A 20,232-nucleotide genomic window follows, 5' to 3' on the forward strand; every position below is an offset into this window, starting at 1 on the left:
AAACTAAGTCGCAAATTTTTATTCGAACCTAACATTGTTCGGGAGTTAAATTTTGGCATATTTAAAAATTCATATAGACACCGAAGATCGTCGATAGTTTAGGAATACCATTTATTCTTATCTACCCCTATCTTGCGGCCATCGTAAAAAGAGTGCGGAAAAGTATGTACGTATATCAGCAATAGGATGGATCCAAACCAAAACTGACTAAAACTTAGGGTTCTATTCCGTGTTATTAAAGCTCGGATCCTGGTTCTTTACCTGTCAAACCGCTATAGATATTAAATATTATAGTGGTCGTAAATACCGTTAAATTATTGCACCTCAGAGATTATTACGATATTTTTGTAAAAATAATCTTCAATGCATACATCAAATTTGAAGTCTCAGGACATCAAACTTTAAAAAAAGGCAAAATTTGTTTAATAAAATCGCCATTTTACTTTCTTTGTTCGGTAATTTTGTGATAACCTTGTCAGGCAACAAATAATTAATCTAGCACGCTGTCATAGTTGTACTTAATCAAACAAATCTAGCTGATATTGCTGATGCATCACTTAACAGTTGTATTCGGCTGTATAAGCCCATTGATTCGGATGTCCCTTCTGAACATTTTGCTGTTAGTGTCGACAAGATCTATATATCTAGTAGCCAGATCGTCGAATTCTAGCGACATCCAAATAATACGTTATCGACTAGAATCACTAAATCATTTTCACATGTAGGTTCAAAGCGTGGTAACCTTTCGGTTCGCCATTCATAATGTTTAGTGCATACCTTACCGTTGGTTGGGATCTTTAATTTGCCTATTTTTATCCCCCATTCGTTTTTGTTTTTTTACATGATCATGATACCGGAACAAGAGTATTGGAAAAGACAATGCGTTTGTATTATATCTTTATTTATATTTATTTAAGGGAAAATGCGTTCTTCACAACACGAATTCATCTGCTGCGTGTCCTTTGACTCCCAGTTCCTTGATTCTGTATACCGCTCCGTGATCCGGTGGTGGGAGCACCACCCCGTCGACAGTGAATTTGGCCGTTGTCACATATAGTTCATCCAAGTTAGTACCTCCGAATGCTACAGATGTCACCTACGTAGATAACACATAACAGTGATAACGTCTTGAAGGGAAGTAACTGCTATAAGCGCAGCTATAGTTTGCGTCAGAGAAAAACTATTAGTAATGGTTATTGCTTATTTGATCGTTCCATTTATGAACATCGACTCGAATCTATTAATTAATTAATTAAATATACATTTCATAACTATACAGGGTGTCTTACCACAGCCTATTTCTGTTATAACTTTCTTAAGAATGAAATAAGAGAAAGTTTGGGAGATTTAAGAGCTATCTATTTTACATTATCGGACACACTATGCATATTATAGCATTGTCCTGCTGAAAAGTCAGCGTCAAATTTTTGTAAGGTTCTTTGCTATCCTTTAACGTACTATAACCGCATCAAGCTGAGTTTTATTTCTTTTGCAGAATGTAAAAATAGCTCCCAACCGCTCAATTTCTTTGTTACGATCTTATTCGTTGTAAAAATTAAGGGCAACTCTCTAGTACTTATTTTCCATACCTATTTCGCAGGAATTTTGACAGTCTCAAGCAAAGTTTCGGGCGTCCTCGGATCGATTTTCAACACGGAATTACTGTTGAATACGGCTACCCAAAGATTACCATCAGTATCAATTGTCATCCCATCGGGGGCAACGTTTGTCTTTAGATTGGTACCGGACGCCAATCCGTGCTTGTCCAAGGTGAAAATTGATGTTCTGTTAGCTGTTATAAAGAAGTGACAATTACAAAATTGATAAGGGCCTAATTTGGAGTTGAAGATAAGAATGTTTCCTTAAAAACGATCTATAATCTAATAATAATCTATAATCTAGCATCGAAGAAATTGCTCCAAAAAATCGATTATTTTGAAGGATGATTACAGCAAACTCTTAAAAATATGCAGGAGGTTATGTTTTTCCTTTTGATGCCGAAGGGGCATGAAAATGTCTAAAATTCTCGCCCCTGATAGTTGCCGAAAAGGATAGAAGAACTCAAGTCTCCAAATATTGCCCAAAATAAATAAGAACTAAAAGTTCAGATTTTCATGAAATTATATATTTTGACATGACAATTGTTTCGACAACACCGTGTCTTCATTAAATGTTTGATGATGAAACTTGCTTTTTTTTTAAATAATTATTTTTGTTACAAGTAGTGTCCTTTTGTCATTCGTCCCAGTAAACTAGGCAACACATGTATACAGGATGTTACTTAATTGACAGCATATAATTTATTTAGTGACCGTGGACCCCACCATAATGCTGAATCGATATTTTGTTGGGTCCAAGGCGGATAAAAAAAATATTTTTTTGTATCCTTCTGCGGCCTAACGGGACGAGTCTGACTCCAACTACTGCTAGACTGACAATCGTGATGCGTATCACATAACCCAGTATTGCCAAATTTAATGATATTAAATGTTTGCGGCAAAACATTTCATGTTAATTTAGATAAATACGCTGCAAAATCTATTTATACTATTATTCTCCCTACGAGGTACATGGTTTTGGTAATTCACGAACAAGACCGTTTATGCTTATTATATAAACGAACATTTGTTACAGTGTTTATAGTGCAATGTGTTATAATTGTGTTATACAACTGTAAGCGATATTTGGTATGAATACATTATAAAATTCCATCGGGGAGTTGTAAAAAGTGCTGCTATAATATCAGCATATCTTGTTTTTCTACTTCCGTCTGTAAACTACTTAATTACACACCGATCTAGCGTACCGGAAGCGTCACTTTACCACGTCAGTTTCGTTTAGCACGGATCTGAGCCACTTCGGACATTTCGGGATTTTACCGAACGGGTTTGGGAGCAATCGCATGTTTTTGGAGATATTTGCAACGTTTTGAATTTTAAAGTTTGTCAATTCTGACGCTCATGTCAGTGAATGTATTCGTCTTGTTTTGCGAAAATGTAGCCAAAAACTCACGGTCGTAGAAAAACTATAATATGCAACACGTTCGGTAAACTTTTTAAGTCGTTTATTAAATACTCGCTCCGCTCGTGTCAAATAAATTGGGCCTAATTACATATCTCTTGAAACCGTCAGTTTTGGTTAGTTCAGTTAGGCTTAAATCTGTCTAATAAATAAAATTACACGATCTTTGGTCAGGTCGTTAAAATATTACAATTTAATTCAATCTTAGTAACAGGAGACCATTAATACGGCGTAATTAAATTTAAAACTACTGTTAAGATGCCAGTGAAAAGGTGCGGTTTAATTTTAAGCGCCATCTACGTTCTAAAAGATCAATCATTATCAAGTAAATTAAAACAGAGACGATCCTTAAGATACCGCCATTTGGTGAGCATCGCAGTTAACTTACGCGCATGCCCAGGTCGACACCACTCGATAAATAATTATTTAGATGGCGTTTGTTTTCAGTTTTTTTCTTATTGCAAATTGCCAAAGAATTCGAAATTGGGTTTGAAAATAGTGAATTCGCGAGTGTGGCGCTGAAAGAAGAAGTAGTTGTTGCACTGGTAAGTCACTTTCTTTGGCTATTTTTTGCAGTTTGAATTTATAATATTAGCGATCTTTGTCGTTTCGCACCCAAAGTAAATTAGATGTATTAAACTATTGGTGCCTAAATCTAATACTGGAAGAACATTTTTTTTTTGGAATTCGAATTTATGAGATTAGCGATGTTCCTATTAAAAATTAATTGTAATCTCATTTCAATAACACCCTGTATATTTTTTTGCATCTTTTACCGAGTGTCCTAGTAAGGGTCAATCAATCAACTCATCCAACAAAATAAAATGCTGTGAAATGGTCTCCCGGGGGCGTAATTGTCATTATGAGTTTCTTGTACTAACCAAAGATGGAGTAACTGTTTTGAAGCAAATTCAAATCTTTTTGTTGGTTGCTCTTAGCTCTACCTCCGAAAAGAAAATGGTGAGGTTCGAACATTTTCCGAAATTAACGTCGATTGTAGTGCTTTGGCATTTATTTACTTGTGATGCCATGTTTGTTTATGTTTCATTCATTCCTTACCGATTGATCCAGTTTCAATGTCAAAGTCGAACTGGTCGACCGTACCTTTGAACGAATCGATATAGTACATTTTTTTAAGGGAAAGGTTCCACGCCAAGCCATTCGAGATTCCAATGTTCGAGAAGTGTTTTTTAATTTCGTTTCCTTTAACGGAATATAGAGAACCTCGTTCTGGTTGTACGTGACCGTTTTCTGGTTCCGGGCCCATAGTGCCTAAAATACAAGCAAATTTATAAATAAGGGCAGTTTTTATTATGCATTTATTTTTTGTGTTTCGTTTCAATGAGTCTACTGTTTAGTTTGTTGCATTTAGCGAAATTTGGCTATTTTGGCGAGATTTTTATATTATCTTATTGAAAACGATCGTAGGAAAATGCAAGTGTAATTAATTAGTAAGATTGTCAACTTTAACCAGTATATATATATATATATATATATATATATATATATATATATATATATATATATATATATATATATATATATATATATATATATATATATATATATATATATATATATATATATATATATATATATATATATAAATCAAAAGTAATTTTAGAAGGTTCCATGTGAAGCTAAAATTGGAGTTGTTAAGATTGGCTAAAATTGGTTAGAGCTATTAACTTAACTATTTTAATCTGCTTTAATATGTTGTATGTTTTTTGTTTTCTCGTAATTTTATACACGAATATTATTGTGGGATTTGATGGTGTCAGCAGATGTTATGTCGATCCACGATCCCCCACAGATTCCAGTTTTCGGACGTGGACGTTTATCAGATAGCTGACCCATGGGAGAATGTTAAGTTTGAAAGTCATTGAAATTTTATTGCAAATGAAAGAATAACGAAAACTTCTGTAAATTACTCCTTACCCACCCATAACCTGCCAGATGGGTCACATTTCCCGTCATTAAATCTGTTGTTGGTCCCTGGATCACCTTCGGCAATTTTTTGGATGTTCGATATTTGGTCGCTAATTCCGTCCCACGTCACCAAAGCAATTTCTCGACCGATGCTAATGAGGAATCGATCTTTCTCGCCCTGTACGGGAATTATTATCGAAACCGGTGCTCCTAAAAACGTGCCATAATTTTTAGTTGTTTAGCACGGCAAAATTATGGAAATTAGGTAAAACACAGAAAAAGAGACTATGGTTATTTTTCTTTCTACCGGGAAATGAGTCTCTAAATTAAATAAATAAAAAAAAATTTAAAAATGATAAATTATATCCTTTATTTTTTTTAGCATACTTTCCTAGTGACCCAAGATTCCCAAAAATATTTTCTTTTGGTTTTTATCACACATGATGTTAAAAAATTATGCGCATAATTGTACAACTTGCTCTAGCCCTGATTAACTGAACAAACGGATAATATTTTAAAGGGATACTCGGCGGTCACATTGTAATTAAATTATGTAGAGTACTCTCAACCAAAACTACAAAACAACGGCGTTCCTAAAGCGCTCGTATCGCCTGCAGGAAGAAAAAATTATGATGCTATTTTTTTTTGTATTCTATCCGAATCTCAGAGATTTTCCGCATTTTCTTCACCACCATGCATATGGCGCATATAATTTTCTATAACCCCAAAATAAAAAAGGTATGATTGACCTATAATAAAAAAATATTGAACGTATCCTTCAAATTCATTTTTTTTTCTATTAAATTCTTTATTTTAGGATTCTACATCATTTGTTTGCTCCAACAATAGTAGTTGTTACCTTAAAATAAATTATGGTTTCGATAGTAACATGTTTTTTAAGTAAATTGGTCTTGCGAAGCAGAGTTCAGATTTTGCAGTTACAACTTGCGAGTCGATAAAATCGGTATACGTACAATTACTTTCTGAACTTTAACTTTTGGATACTTGGTTTTACGCGATGTTATGTTGTTACTTCCTGTTATGAAATGTTATTATTAAATTTAGCTTGCAACATTGTACGAGATGTGACTTCTGATAAATATCTACTTTTAGTGTAAATTTTAAGTTAGTTCCTAGTCTAGTTAAACAAATGAAAATGTTTGGTGCATAGGGTGAACAATAATATGACAAAAAATCTTAGTACCAAAGAACCTTTTTTGTATGATCTGTTATCAACAATTTAATAAATATAAAAATTATTTATTATCGAACAAAACACAGATAGAACGTTTATTTATAAGTGCCAAAAACTTTAACAACAAAAATCCATAACAAGTAATCAAACATATACGATAAAAATACATGTAGAAAATATGTAGACCGATTACCGATACTACTTACCTATGTTAGCCTGGGTGTGTTTTTTAGTTGCCGGATGGTACTTGTGTATAGTATTTCCTAAAATATCAACAAAATAGAGCGATTGAGATTTTTCGTCCCAGTGGGGACCTTCGCCGAGTTCTACGTTCGGGATTTCAGGGATTCTCTCTACTTTGGGAGCCATTTCGACAAACGTCAGTTTATAAATAACACCGCTCCTCACGATACCGGTTCAATCAGAAGGTCTTGTCAATAACTTTTTAGTGGTGGGAAATTATCTTAACGGTTTTGACCTTGACGCTTTAACATGGTTCATTATCTTCTACGTTAAAACAAATTTGTTGAAAGTGAAAAGTTATACCTAAATGAGGCAGAAACATGGTTGCAGATATTGAAATGTCGTCTCTAACTCCTGTGTGGTTTTTATACTCTGTACTTCTAGTACGACACTTAGTAGTTTATAAACTAATTAGATAAACTTTCCCTTTGATTTGACTACTAAAAATTAGTATAGTGCTTATAGGATAAATCAATACACCATCTAAAGGTTTAAACTTGTTGTAGATTGTTTTCTGAAGGGGACATGGAAGATAAACTTCTCTTTCTTTAAGGTCTTTTTGGGACATATTTGTTTTTTTTTTCAAATTTTAGAATACCTCAATCAATGTTAAGAAAACCTTGACCATCCTAGATTCGTATTTATTTTGTTTGCTTCGGCGTTAATAAAATATCCATCAATCAGTCAAAAAATCAATTAAAAAAAGTGCATCTAATTTTTTGAACTCTTAGTCATTGTTATTGCTAGGTATATTAATATCTACCCCATAGTGTAATTGTCATTATATTACTTCCCCTGCAAACAAATATTATTAAATATATATTATAAATTATAATATTATAAATATTATAAAATTATAAAAATATATATTATTATAATAAAAATATAATAAAAACAATATAAATGCTATTGCTAAATAGAATGTTTATTCGTAATAGTAATATCCAGTCAACGGATTGAAAGCGACAAAATGCGATATGGGGACTTTCGGTGCCGGTAATCCCTTCACTCCCAAACCTGTGATCCTGTAAAGGGAGCCGTTTGCGGGTGTCGGGAGATTTTCTTGAATTACCGGATTGTAGCTAGCGGTCGTCACGTATAATTCGTTTAAGTGCTTGCCACCAAAAGCAACGGACGTCGGCTGCAAAATGAAATTCGTTAGTAGATGAAGCACTCGATCGTCTTGTATTTTCGAGATATACTAACTACTTGGGCAGGAAGATCGATTATCTGCAGCAATTTATCCGTATATCTGGGATCAATTTTAATAACTCTTCCACCTAGAAAGTTCGCTATCCACAAGTTTCCATCTGAGTCGATGGTCATGCCGTCAGGTTTGCCGACCAAATCACTGTGATTCGAAAACGAAAAAATGACTTTTTGATTACCTAAAAATAATGTACTCTGTAATATACAGTGAGCCCTAGATGAAGTTGGAGAGAACACTGATCTCGCTTACGGGGTTGATTAAATTAAGAAAAGAAGATGCGTATCCTATATATATTGGGTTTAGAAATAATTGGAATCGATATCCTGAAACAACAATATTTTGTAATATTGACAATGCTCATTCGTCACTTAATGCAATGACAAAACTATCTAAGCTAAATGGTATACAACGAATCAATCATCACATTTAGTGAATACGAAGAAGAAATACACGCTGATGGTGACATATGCCTTACACACGCACACACATTCACGGACGATGCGTCGCACCATCCCAATTATCAAATAACACTATAGCTAGATACAATAATATCTGCTATCAATACTTTAACTTGACGTGCTGAAAGCAGAATGCAGTTAATGTTTAATAACGCTGACGTTTTAAAGTGACACCGTGATCACGCCTGCTCAGTGCGCAATTGGATGTTTTATAGCAGGGGTGGCAAGACTTACTTAAGACACCATGTTGAATATCAATATCGAACTCGAGGACGTCCGTATCGTCCGAGTCGATATAATACAATTTTTCCCGTTGAGGATCAATTGCAATTCCGTTAGATATCCCGATGTTATTGAGATGGGTGTACATCTTCTTTTTGAACGACATAAGGCTACCTTGTCTTTGTTCCTTCGGCACGCTCACTCCAGGTTTTCTGGTTAAATCCATGCTACCTGCAAACTTTATAGTTAAAAAATGACTATGGCAAATCAAATTTTTGTTACCAATCCACAATCTTCCGTTCGTGTCACATTTGCCGTCATTGAAACGCAGGTTTTTATCTTCGTCCAATTCCGCCAGCCTTTCCACAATATGAACGTGATCGCTGTGATGGTCGTCCCACTTCACTACGAGCAGTTCTTTGTCTTTCGAGATCACAAAGTGATCTTTGTGGTTTTTAACTGGGACGATTATGCTAGGAGCTCCATCTAAGAGAAAACAATTAGACTTTTTAAAATTTTATGACTTTCTCAACCATGTACATTTAACTATTCTAGAGGAATTTACCATTACGAAAATGGTGATTAAGGTAAAATGCAAAGTCTATGAGAGTTTCTTTTTACAACTCTTTTAATTTTGCATAATTGCAATCTGCGAATTTGTTCGTGAAGTTAGTTGTGGGAAAGTAAACAATAATTATGTTTTGAGTATCTTTAATAATTTAGTCTAGTGTGCTCCAGTTTACGATTGTCCATTAGCAATTTTTCTAATTATTATGCAATATGAAGACACCACTGGATTCCAAGGTATGGAGATAAATTTATTAGCTACACGTCACATCTATTATCTAGCAGAAATTCGAAGAATTATAATAAATCGTCTTTTAAACTGTTTAATCATTTTTCAAAATTCTTAGTTGGTAATTTATTAAATAAATTATATATTTTTTAACAGCGGTACATAAACCAAGTTTTTCCGACCGAATTCATCAATCTTTACCTTGCCAAGAACTATATTAAAAGAATATACTGGACAGAAATAATATAGTTGTTTCTGCATAGGTCACTGCACTTTTTTGCATCTTGATGTTGTGGAGCGTTCGAGTGTATCATAATCAAAGACTACCCATAAAAAATAAACTTTGTCACAGATATACTTCGAGAGTGGCCTAGCCTTTAAATAAAACAGTTTTGGTTTATAGCAATCGAGATTGATTTTGCACCAATCTTGCAGAGCATCCGTTTTTTGATATAAATCTAAAGATTAGTGTGCTGTATATACGCACAAATGTATTGTTTTCTGGATGTTGATTTAAATAGTGCAAAATGTACGAAGTTTTAAAAGTTATTTCAGAAAGTCACCCTACTCACCAATAAGGACTCTGGTTACTTTATTGGTGTCGTGATTATACTTTTGGAGATATTTCCCTAGGATATCTACAAAATACAGGCAGTTGTGTTCCTCATCCCAGTGCGGTGCCTCGCCCAATTCAGATGTTACGGTGGTTACTCTTGAAATAACTGGAGCCATTTGAAAAAAAAAACTACTAACTAAAACGTTGACTGTATATGGCGTAACTGAATCGATTAGAGAATGTATTGAATAGTAGGTACGCGATGTTATCAATCAAAAGATCGTTTTATCGTGCATAAGTGGTATAGGCATTGATATTCTTATTGTTTCATTTTTTTTATTTACTCTATTTATTTGATGTAATATCAGTTGATGAAATTTGATTTGTCATAACTGAGGGTAAACTAAAATGCTGATTTTTAAATAAACAAAAATTTCTTTTAACTATTTTTTTTAATAAGACGGTGTTTGTTCTGAAAAGTTTACATATAAATAAAATATAGATGTATAAATATAATTTGTATTATTTCGAAATAAAAAATAAATCAGTATATTGATCAGTATATTAATTTAGTCACAAAAATGTTTGGTTAAATGGAAGAAAAAACACATGGTGCAACTTTTTTATGTATAAACTTAATTAAAATTGTTAACAACTGTGTTATTATAAATTTTACTTTACATAAATATGTAAATATTGTTTGACGGCCAAATAAATAAATCAATTAAACAACCAGCTGTTCTTTTCTATCGTAAAATTTGCTTTGCTTTTACAGTCAACATCGAGTTCAGCGCAATTCAAAGTAACTTTTCTAAGCAAATAATAAGCAAAATATTTTGGAGCGAAACTCTGCTAATATGGATTTTTTTGTTTCTGTATTAATTTATCTAGATATGTCTGTAGAGCAGAGTCTGGTTTATACACACAGTATCCAGTGTACCTATGCACGATAAAAAGGTCATGATACATCGTTCAAAATTATCTCTAGGCTTGTTAACCGATAGCGATAACAAAGAATGAATAACACGTCCATTTTTCATATTACTAATACCTCCGTGTTTATCTATATTCTTTATATAGGGGAAAAAACTTCAAAAGTGTGAAATTTCTAATACTTTTGAAACACATTTTTTTTTATTTTAATAACGAGTCTCCTAAGTCACATCACTTATTGTTTAGGAGGTAGTGCGAATGCTTGCAGATTTCAATAGATTCAACTTGCAAAGTTCTTATGAAAACAAAAGAGCGTCAGAATTTGTATTTTTTATTTTCTGAATTTTCACAAATAAAAAAAATTCAGGCATTGTGGCATTTATTACATTATAACACATTGTACCAAAATTAGTAAACGAATTTGTTGGAGGGCAAGCCTTTTACTCCCAAATTGGTAATCTTATATAAGCTGCCATTAACTGGTGGTTCTGGTGTCACTCCTTCTACTGGAAATCTTGCAGTGGTAACATACAGTTCATCCAACTGGGGTCCTCCAAATGTAACCGAAGTCGGCTGCAATTAGTTTGACATAAAACATTACTAGGGTTACTATTAGAGGCTTCTGCGAAGGAGTATCTAAATCCTCAAAAACGTAATCATACAAATTTAATTTGAACATACTGTTAATGTTAACCGGGCTAGCAAAACTAACCAAAATAAAGTTGTGATTTCTAATTAATTTTTTGGATATTTTTTCCTATTTGGCATGACCCTGCTTATCAGTATAATTGTTGGTTACGTTTTTCAATTGTACCTGAATAGCCGGTAGAACAATGGTATCCAAGAGTGTTTCCGGTTTTCGGGGATCGATTTTCAAAATTTTTCCAGCAGTGACGGCGGCCACCCAAAGATTGCCATCTGCGTCGATCGTTAGGCCGTCAGGATATCCAGATAGCTTGTGTTTGTCGAATGTGAAAACAGTTTCTCTATTAGCTAAAAGATAAGTTGGTTTCGTTTGTTTTTTGTGTTGGCAGTTTTAATCTTCCAAATTTTAATTCTATTTCTACAAGTGTATGTATGGAAAAATATACTGACAAATAAATATTGATAAGGGAGCTATAGTTATTTAAAGTGGCGAGCTTAGAAAAGGCCATCTGCAAAAAAGTTGTTGAGGGAAAACGTTCACTAAAGGTTTTACGAGGTGGTAAAAATAATTTTTCAAAATTGTCGTTGCAAATTTAGGAAAGTGAAACTAAAAATTGCCCCAGCTTTTTTAGTATCCCTTGACACAATTATGGGGCAGATGGGTTTTCATTACGGTTCTATTGAAAACTTGAAGCATTATATATTTAAAAAACTCTCTTCTCTCAGAAAAAAGTTGGGGAAATTTTTACTTTTGCCTTAAACATTTTAATAAAGAATAATTTCCTTTGTCGTGCCCAAGGAGGTATAGCTGCTGTCTTAGGAGATATTTAACGATATATGTACGACATTTTTTCACATTTTAAGCTACAGAAACTAGTTTTTAAGTCCCCTTGTATACATTCTGTAGCCACACTAGTGCGTACGTACGTTTTTTTATATGGAAAAGGAAATTAAAGAAAGATATTTTGGTTGAACGATTTGACCTGCGCAACCAAAACGATTTTTGACCTTTCTAGCATTTTATCGAACGGTAGATTGTGATTGTCATTTGAGATGTCATTACACCATTCCGTTAAAACCGTAAAAGTTTTACAACTTGTTTTTTACCTAACGTGCCACTTCCTTCCTCGAAATCGAACTGATCTATTATACCGCTTGCTGTGTCTACGAAGTATAACTTTTTCAAAACGTCGTCGAAAGCAATACCGTTTGAGATTCCAATATTGGTCGCGTGCGTCACTACTTTTCCCTTCTGGTACGAAATAAAAAATCCTTCCCATTGGTCGACTTTCGGCGCCGGTAGACCGACAATGCGTGAATCCAGGGTTCCTTAAATTTAATTTTTTGTGCATGTCAATTTTTTTTCTAAACCTATCTTGTATTTTATAACATAATATAAAAAAATATATATTGATGTAGCTCTCGATAATGAATTCTGTAAAAACGTGTTATTGTGGGGTATTTCCGTTACTATTAATTAGAGACGATTTTCGCAGTACCGCAGATTTTCGTGAAACAATAGATGCTGTTTTTAAAACAGCCCTAGTTTTGAGATTTTGTATTTTAAACACCCTGTATCGCAATGAGATAATGAAAAAGGCATCTTATAGATTTTGCAGTTGTATACTCCAATTTTTTTATTTTGTTTATTTTGTATTGTTATCGTAAAAGATACAAATACCAGAATACAAAAAATAGTTATCATTTTTTCGTGGTTAGTATACAAATTAAGTAGGCTATGAAACTGTTGGGTATGTCTTTGATCAGAAAGCAATATGGGCATGAACTACGACAATTATTTATTGTCTATGCATTTTTAGTAAGCTTATAAAAAGCTCAATCGAATTAATATAATTTAATATAATATTTTTATTAATATAATTACTAAAATATACATTCTGTTTTATTTAAAATATACCTTTGACTTGTGTGTCTCAATTACGTTCATAAATAACCAAAGAATAATTCGAAATCAGTGTCAGCAACTTTTTGAAAGTTAACAGTGTTTTGTATTTTATTCGTAGTTTTTGTAATAAAATAATAATAAGAATAATTGTATGTTAACTGCAGGAAAAATAAAATAGAAATCAAGTATATTTCTAAAATGTCGAATTCTATGTTGTTTAAAATATTTAGACAATTACGTATTTTTGAATAGCCTATGAAAAGGGCTATCAAATAAGAAATATATACACAAAAAATATGAGTATGCTACTGGGTTCTACATAAAGAAGACCTATAAGATTTCATTTTCATTATTTTATTATGATACAGGGTGTTTAAAATACAAAATAGCTGAAATGGCCAAATTTTTTTGTTATTAAAAGTATTAAAAAAAAGTCCATTAGGATTGTTTTGAAAGGGGCATCTTTTGTTACCCCGCACACACTGTACATATTTATTATTTAAAATTATTTCTACAAAAACTTTCCTTTTTATGTGGAAATTAAGAAAACATGTTAGAAAAAGTTTTTAATGAATTAAAGATGCGTAGCTGCTATAACCATGAACAAAATATTATATTAACTTGAAATGACGTATTCTCTAGATCCATCAACTGCACAGTCCGATTCGTTTTTCCCATAATAAAACTCAAAGCATATTGTAAATTATAAAATATTTTCGTACTAACAAATGAAAAACTCCGTGGTTTAAGCACGTAGATAATTTTTGATTTGATTGTAATCTGTCAAGTGCAAGTGATGATGAACATTTAAAAAATCAAATAACCAAATACCTATCCAGAGTCGGCCGGTTTGGTCGCATTTTGCGTCATTGAAAATCGACTTTCCTTTCAGTTTGTCGTCGAATTTCCACAGACTTTTGACGACGGAATATTCAGCACTTTGACCGTCCCAATTTATCACTTGCAACTCTTCGTTTAGGGGGATGAAAAATTCGTCGGGTTTTCCTTTCACAGGAATGACGGCGTGAACTAAATCCTCTGAAACACGTCGCTACTGTACGTACATGAATATTTCCAATTGCGCGGATTTACCTATCTCTACTTTGGTGAATACATTTGTAGCGGGATCGTATTTTTGCAAATATTTCCCGTAGATATCGACGAAATACAGAACCTGTTTTTCTTCGTCCCAAAACGGTGCTTCTCCTAATATCGATACCTGGTCCGTTAATCTTTCAATTTTATAAACCATTTTCAAATTGCTGTCGATGCTGCTTTAATCTTCGTTGTCTGGCGGGTCCTCTTTTATATATATTCGAAATATTTATTTTCGATGCGTTATCTGTGTATTAAAACCAAATCATTGTATGTGATACTCTAGCGATAGCGCACACAAACAACTTTCATCCCAGAGGATGCCTGTAACGTGTGAAGTATATAGGGCGTTCTTTTTTTTGCCACCAGGATTTTCGTTTTAAATTACATAAATTTTAAATCTGTTAAGTGCAAAACGGAACGTCGATAATTTAATGTTGTGTAAATAAATTTCGATATTCATAATTATCTGAGTTTATTATATTTTTAAATTTCCATAATTTAATCTTCATCGGGCTTAAATTTGTTTCTTTTTTAATTATTTGTCTCGTTTTCGATGTTTTCTTTATTTGTTCTAAGTTCATCATCGTGAACTTTTTTATCTAAGTACGTATACAGGGTGACTTATTAATCCACGGGCTCAACTTAGAGGCATATTTCTCACCGTGAAATAAAAAAATATATGAACATGGCTTCGAAAAGATTTTGTTTCCTAGTTACAGGGTGTCAAAGATTTTATTGTTTGGTGAACTTGTTGCATGTCAAAAACACAGTATTTGCCGCAGTACGTTTTTGAAGGTCTTTCACCCTTTTGTCACCCCAAACTTTAATTAATGAAAAGTCACGTTTGAGTTTTATGTATGTATTGAAAAAAAAAGTTAATCTTTGACGCCCTCCAAATAAATCGTTTGCCCCTATATAAGGACCGTGCGTTAATGGATGTCACCCTCTATATCATATTTTTTATAATGTGTGCAAATGTCTAACTTGATACTTATTATTATATAAAATCAATTTTTTAAATTTTCTTGGAAAATGTTAAATGATATAAAAATTACAATTAAAACGAAACATTGTTCATCCCTTTTGACCCTTGAGGACAACGGACATTAAGACACTACAGCCTAGGGAAAAAAAGCTGGGATTATATTTTACGACCTGTCATCCCGAACTATTTGGTCTAACCTCAACAACAATCTCAATTATGTGTTTTGTTTTCAGTTGACTTTACAATATTATTACTGCATGTTGGAATTGAATGGGTTTTGTCGGGTCTGCTTTAGAATAAGGTCTACAATCATTTTTCATTTTATTTTTAAACGAGGAAATCCTAAACTTTATGATTTAAAATGGTTAAACGGATCAAGTTGCTTATTTTCTTCATAAGCTATGCACTTAAAACTGGATGTCCCTCATATTTGTTGAAAAGAACCCTTTCTCGTATACATATTTTAAACTTCTTAATCAACATCGTCGGATAAGCCAAGTACAGAATTTTTGCACTTTTGAAATTTATTTTAAAGAACATCTTTTACGGAAAATTATCTTGGTAATAAAGAAATTTCCTTTATGTGATATAATAATGATAATAGGCTTTATTGCAAGGACTACAAAAAGCGAACTTAACCTACCTACTGCCTTCAGGTAACGACCAAACAGGTTGTCTTTAACCAAAAGCAGCCACTACACTAATCATCACTTCGAAAATAGTAAATAGTTGGACTGAGAGCTTTTCTAAATCTATTCAACAATTAATTGTCCAATATCATTTTTTTTGGTTTTTGTGTATTTAATAAACACATATATACATATATTTTGTACTTTTTAATACAAAATAAAATAAAGAAACGTAAAATTACAAAAGAAAAGAAATACTAAAAGAAAAGGTAAAAGTAAGTAAAAGTGATGACGTTGTATTCTTACAGTCAACATCAACTTAAACTTAATCCAAATATCACACAAAAAGAAAACTAAATAGTTTTTTGTTTGTTTTAAGATGGATACTTTCCTGGAAAAGGTTCAAAAAGATATATGGCACTATACTAATAAAAATATGTGTACAAATATGAAAAATATTAATTAGTTTAACAAACGATTAATAGACGAATCTGTTTGGGGGTAGGCCTTTTACACCGAGGCCGGTGATCCTGTATAAGGTGCCGTTTTCCGGAGCATCGGGTGTTACGCCCTCCAGTGGAAATCTTGCAGTGGTGACGTAAAGTTCATCATAGTTTGGTCCCCCAAATGTAACGGATGTGGGCTACAAGCGGAGTTAATATTTCATATTTTCAAGTGCATAGCTATTAGATAGTTAGATAATTCAAATCTGCATTTCAATGATTTTCAATTCAATTTCAATGACATCATTGCTTTCGCGTAAAGCCGGCAACGGTGCACTGGTGACACTATATTTAAAGTGTGTTATATAGTACAGCATAATAAAAATACCCTCTATACAGTATGTCCAAGAGTGGACGAGAAAATGAAAGACAAAGTCAGTCTTTATAAAACTTTTTGCTTGCTTTAAAAATAAGGTTCGCAATGCCGAGAGTTCGTTTTATTGTACAGAGTACTCAAAAAATATTGAATTTTGTTGAAGAGTCAAACGGCATTTTTTGCTGCTTTTAAACAAACTTTAAAATATTGATTTAAATTTAAAATTTTCCCCGTAGTTTCGATTTTGACACATACGTTAATATTATTAAAATTGGGAAAATTTCAAATTTAAATCGAAATTTTCAAATGTCGAATTTTTGCTCGAGAATCTGCAACGTAAGGTATTTAAAATTTTAAGACAATACCTTTATTTAACATTTTTTATTAAAACTGCAAATTTAATATTTTTTTTGTATTTTTGGGTACCCTGTGCAATAATTGCAACAATACGAATCATGTTTTTAACCAAGCAAGACGTTTTAAAAAGAGCGATTTTTTTCCATTCTTTCATTTTTTTGTCCATTTGTCTACTCTAATGGTTGAGATACCTCATAATCCGAAATATGACAACTAAAAATCCCAAAATACCTCAATATCTGGGAGTATGGTGTAATCGCGCTTCCAGAATTAATTCTTTTTTTAAATCATTTTGAAATTTACCGGTAAGCAGAGGTATCTAATTTTGTCGACAAATGATACTGTTGACTTGGGAGTAGATATCGATAGTAGCAAACCACTCACTGCTTATGCCACTATTAGATTAGTTATTAGGTTCCAATTTATTACCTGTGTCGCAGGCAACGATACGCTGTCTACTATAGTTTCCCGTTTGCGGGGATCAATTTTCAAAATTTTTCCACCTGTTACGGCGGCAACCCATAGATTACCTTCCGCGTCGATTGTCATTCCGTCTGGTAATCCCTCGATCTTATGTTTGGCAAAAGTGAAAACAATTTCTTTGTTGCCTAAAAACGGAAAAATACCTATTTGTTTTTGTATCTATCCCTAAAGTAACAAAAACCAAACATTCAGAAAAGTGTATCTAGTTCAACTTCAAACCAAATGGACAGATTTTAAGAGTTCACCCAATAATCGTTATTATCAATAAAAATGACATTTTCATGCCATATATGAAAGTTTATACGACGTGTTTCCTAATATTTTTGACATAAAAGGATTCTCAACTAATTTTGGGAAGAAAATGTGGTTCGAAATTTTGTGGGTGGTGCGAAATAAAATTTTATGCGTTATTTTACCGTTATTATTGTTAGTGGTAAATGACATACCAGTGATATTTGGTGCACATAATAAGGGGTTTTAGTATTTTGTGTTTATTGTAAAGTTTTTAATTAGTTAATTGGACCCTTTTGATATTACCAACTAAATTACGCTTTACTTTAAAACCGCAAGTAATAGAAAAAAATACAAGAGACGTTTTATTACAATTAATTTTTGCGTTAGGCATTAAAGATATTTAAGGCTGAATAGATCCGCATTCACTGTTGCGAAATTATGGTACTCGCTATTCGGATCCCCATCACTGATCTTCTTGAAAAGTTTAAAATTTATACAAACTGAAGTACTAAAACGCCTTATTATGTTTACCAATTAATAATAAAAAAAACTTTTTTTTATTAAAAAAATATTTTTTCAACACCCTGTATTTGGAAAACGTAAAGGAGGTTAGGAAACCCCTCACTTTAACTGACAGCTATCTAACATGCCATAATTGGCTTAAACTATAATAAGAGGGCTTGCCTGTGCCGATATACAGCCACTTTTAAAGAAAAGTAATTTAATACGCGCATGCGCGAGTCATCACACCTGTCAATTCAACAATCAACATGGCAAATCAATTCTACGCTTTCATGATAAAACGAGTTAAGAGTGTGAAAGAAAGAAAATGACTCAAAGTGCTGGTTAGTGTGTAAACTTTAGGGTCATGCGAACAAGATCATTTCATTTATTACGAAAATGTTTCAGCTGAGGCGTATCAGTTTTACAGTTTCAGCGGCTCGCATATTATCTGATAGCTATATGGTGTAGACTGTTCGAATAATGTCAAAAGCCTGATTCTAGGTTTCTAAGATAAGAAACTTATCAGCATGAATTGCAAAAATGATTTGCCGATGAACTTCACTTCCACCTAACATTAGTGGTGGGATGGTGAACAATAATTACGTCGATCATTATCATATTGAAAATTGGAAATTTTACGTACTGAGTGTGCCACTTGCTTCATCAAAATCGAATCCCATTACTATGCCATCAATGGTATCATTGTAGTACAATTTTTTTAATTTATCGTCGAAAGCAATTCCGTTTGATACTCCAATATTGGTAAGATGAGTAACCACTTTGCCTTTGTCGTATGATATAAAGAATCCTTCTCGAAATGGTTTATCTGGTGGCGTTATTGAAGTAATGCTGGAATCCGCAGTCCCTAAAAGAAGCAACAACTTTACTATGTACTGTACGCTGTACAGTGCTTTTCTTCGGCTATAGTGTTACAGTTATTATAATAGAAATGTGTAGTGCATAAAAAGAAAACTAATGAGACAAAGCCTATGCCGAATTAAGTAGTCTGAATTAATTAACACCTGCATGTGTATGATACAACAAACTCAGTGTTATAAAATACGTTTGAGCAAAAAATAACGAAATATAGAAAACAATACCGTCGAAAATATTTTTAGGGTTGCAAGATGGTGGCCAGAAAATCGCCATCAACTTAATAGTCTAGTGAAAATCATATTTCGATATCTAATTCCTAGCTCAAAACATCGAAGAATCACTTTATTGTTGTCATAAAATTTTAAAAATGTTATTAGCCTTTTTAAGATACAATGATAAAAATTGCTTTAAGATGGCGCCTGTTTTGGAAATATAAAAATATTTCCCACGTTCTCTTCTTTTGGCTACTTTGGTAACAAATTTTGTTATCACCAGTCTCAACGACAAATAGTGCTCGAGGTACAGCGCTCTGCATTTTTATGTGCCTGTAAATAGGTAAGTCGTACCTATCCAAAGACGTCCGGTCCTGTCGCATTTTGCATCATTAAAAGATGCTTTTCCTTTAAGTTCTTCATCCAGTTTCCATAAGCTTTTAACGACAGAATATTTCGAACTTTGTCCGTCCCATTTCACGACCACTAATTCGCTATCAAATGGTACGAAGAACTCATCAGATTTTCCTTTAACTGGGATTACTGCGTGGATATTACTCTCTAAAATTACAGTTTTCAATTTAAAGAAACCGAATATACTCGTAAAATTTTTATCTTACCGAATGCGAGTTTTACAAAGGTATTTTTCACAGGGTCGTACTTTTGTAAATACTTTCCGTACACATCAACAAAATAAAGGACATTATTTTGATCATCCCAGAAAGGGCCTTCCTTTACCATCGACGACTCATCGCTCAGTCTTTCAATTTTCGGAGTCATCTTTTACATCAACACATTAACTAATATTCATTCTGCTTAGATATGCTATTTATACGACCTTAATGATGTGTTTCCTTAGAATTCACAAGCAATCATTATGGTCGGTACGATTTGTGATGGCATAGTCGGCAATAAAATGCC

General features: G+C 33.0%; 4 protein-coding genes across 4 annotated transcripts; all 4 read right to left on the reverse strand.

The window, feature by feature from the left end:
- Positions 1 to 888: 888 nt before the first annotated feature.
- On the reverse strand, positions 889 to 6,564 carry LOC132697359 (regucalcin-like). Its single transcript, XM_060662797.1, has 5 exons — positions 6,352 to 6,564; positions 4,960 to 5,160; positions 4,081 to 4,293; positions 1,590 to 1,792; positions 889 to 1,096 (listed from the first exon to the last, which is right to left on the reverse strand). Exons 1-4 carry the CDS (start codon positions 6,512 to 6,514, stop codon positions 1,590 to 1,592), a joined length of 780 nt encoding a protein of 259 aa, XP_060518780.1. The 5' UTR covers positions 6,515 to 6,564; the 3' UTR covers positions 889 to 1,096.
- A 628-nt stretch (positions 6,565 to 7,192) lies between these two features.
- Positions 7,193 to 9,874, reverse strand: LOC132696889 (regucalcin-like). The gene is made up of 5 exons (XM_060661995.1): positions 9,647 to 9,874; positions 8,561 to 8,764; positions 8,291 to 8,509; positions 7,595 to 7,776; positions 7,193 to 7,529 (listed from the first exon to the last, which is right to left on the reverse strand). The coding sequence occupies exons 1-5, from the start codon at positions 9,804 to 9,806 to the stop codon at positions 7,314 to 7,316; spliced, it is 981 nt and encodes a 326-aa protein (XP_060517978.1). The 5' UTR covers positions 9,807 to 9,874; the 3' UTR covers positions 7,193 to 7,313.
- A 986-nt stretch (positions 9,875 to 10,860) lies between these two features.
- Positions 10,861 to 15,582, reverse strand: LOC132696910 (regucalcin-like). Its single transcript, XM_060662044.1, has 5 exons — positions 14,207 to 15,582; positions 13,946 to 14,152; positions 12,316 to 12,537; positions 11,378 to 11,556; positions 10,861 to 11,136 (listed from the first exon to the last, which is right to left on the reverse strand). Exons 1-5 carry the CDS (start codon positions 14,364 to 14,366, stop codon positions 10,972 to 10,974), a joined length of 933 nt encoding a protein of 310 aa, XP_060518027.1. The 5' UTR covers positions 14,367 to 15,582; the 3' UTR covers positions 10,861 to 10,971.
- A 188-nt stretch (positions 15,583 to 15,770) lies between these two features.
- LOC132696909 (regucalcin-like) lies at positions 15,771 to 20,121 on the reverse strand. Its single transcript, XM_060662043.1, has 5 exons — positions 19,932 to 20,121; positions 19,666 to 19,872; positions 18,867 to 19,088; positions 17,432 to 17,610; positions 15,771 to 16,469 (listed from the first exon to the last, which is right to left on the reverse strand). The coding sequence occupies exons 1-5, from the start codon at positions 20,089 to 20,091 to the stop codon at positions 16,305 to 16,307; spliced, it is 933 nt and encodes a 310-aa protein (XP_060518026.1). The 5' UTR covers positions 20,092 to 20,121; the 3' UTR covers positions 15,771 to 16,304.
- Positions 20,122 to 20,232: the final 111 nt, after the last annotated feature.

This window comes from Cylas formicarius, unplaced genomic scaffold (assembly GCF_029955315.1).
Source record: "Cylas formicarius isolate icCylForm1 unplaced genomic scaffold, icCylForm1.1 PGA_scaffold_1__22_contigs__length_36826433, whole genome shotgun sequence".
Lineage (NCBI taxonomy): Eukaryota > Metazoa > Arthropoda > Insecta > Coleoptera > Brentidae > Cylas > Cylas formicarius.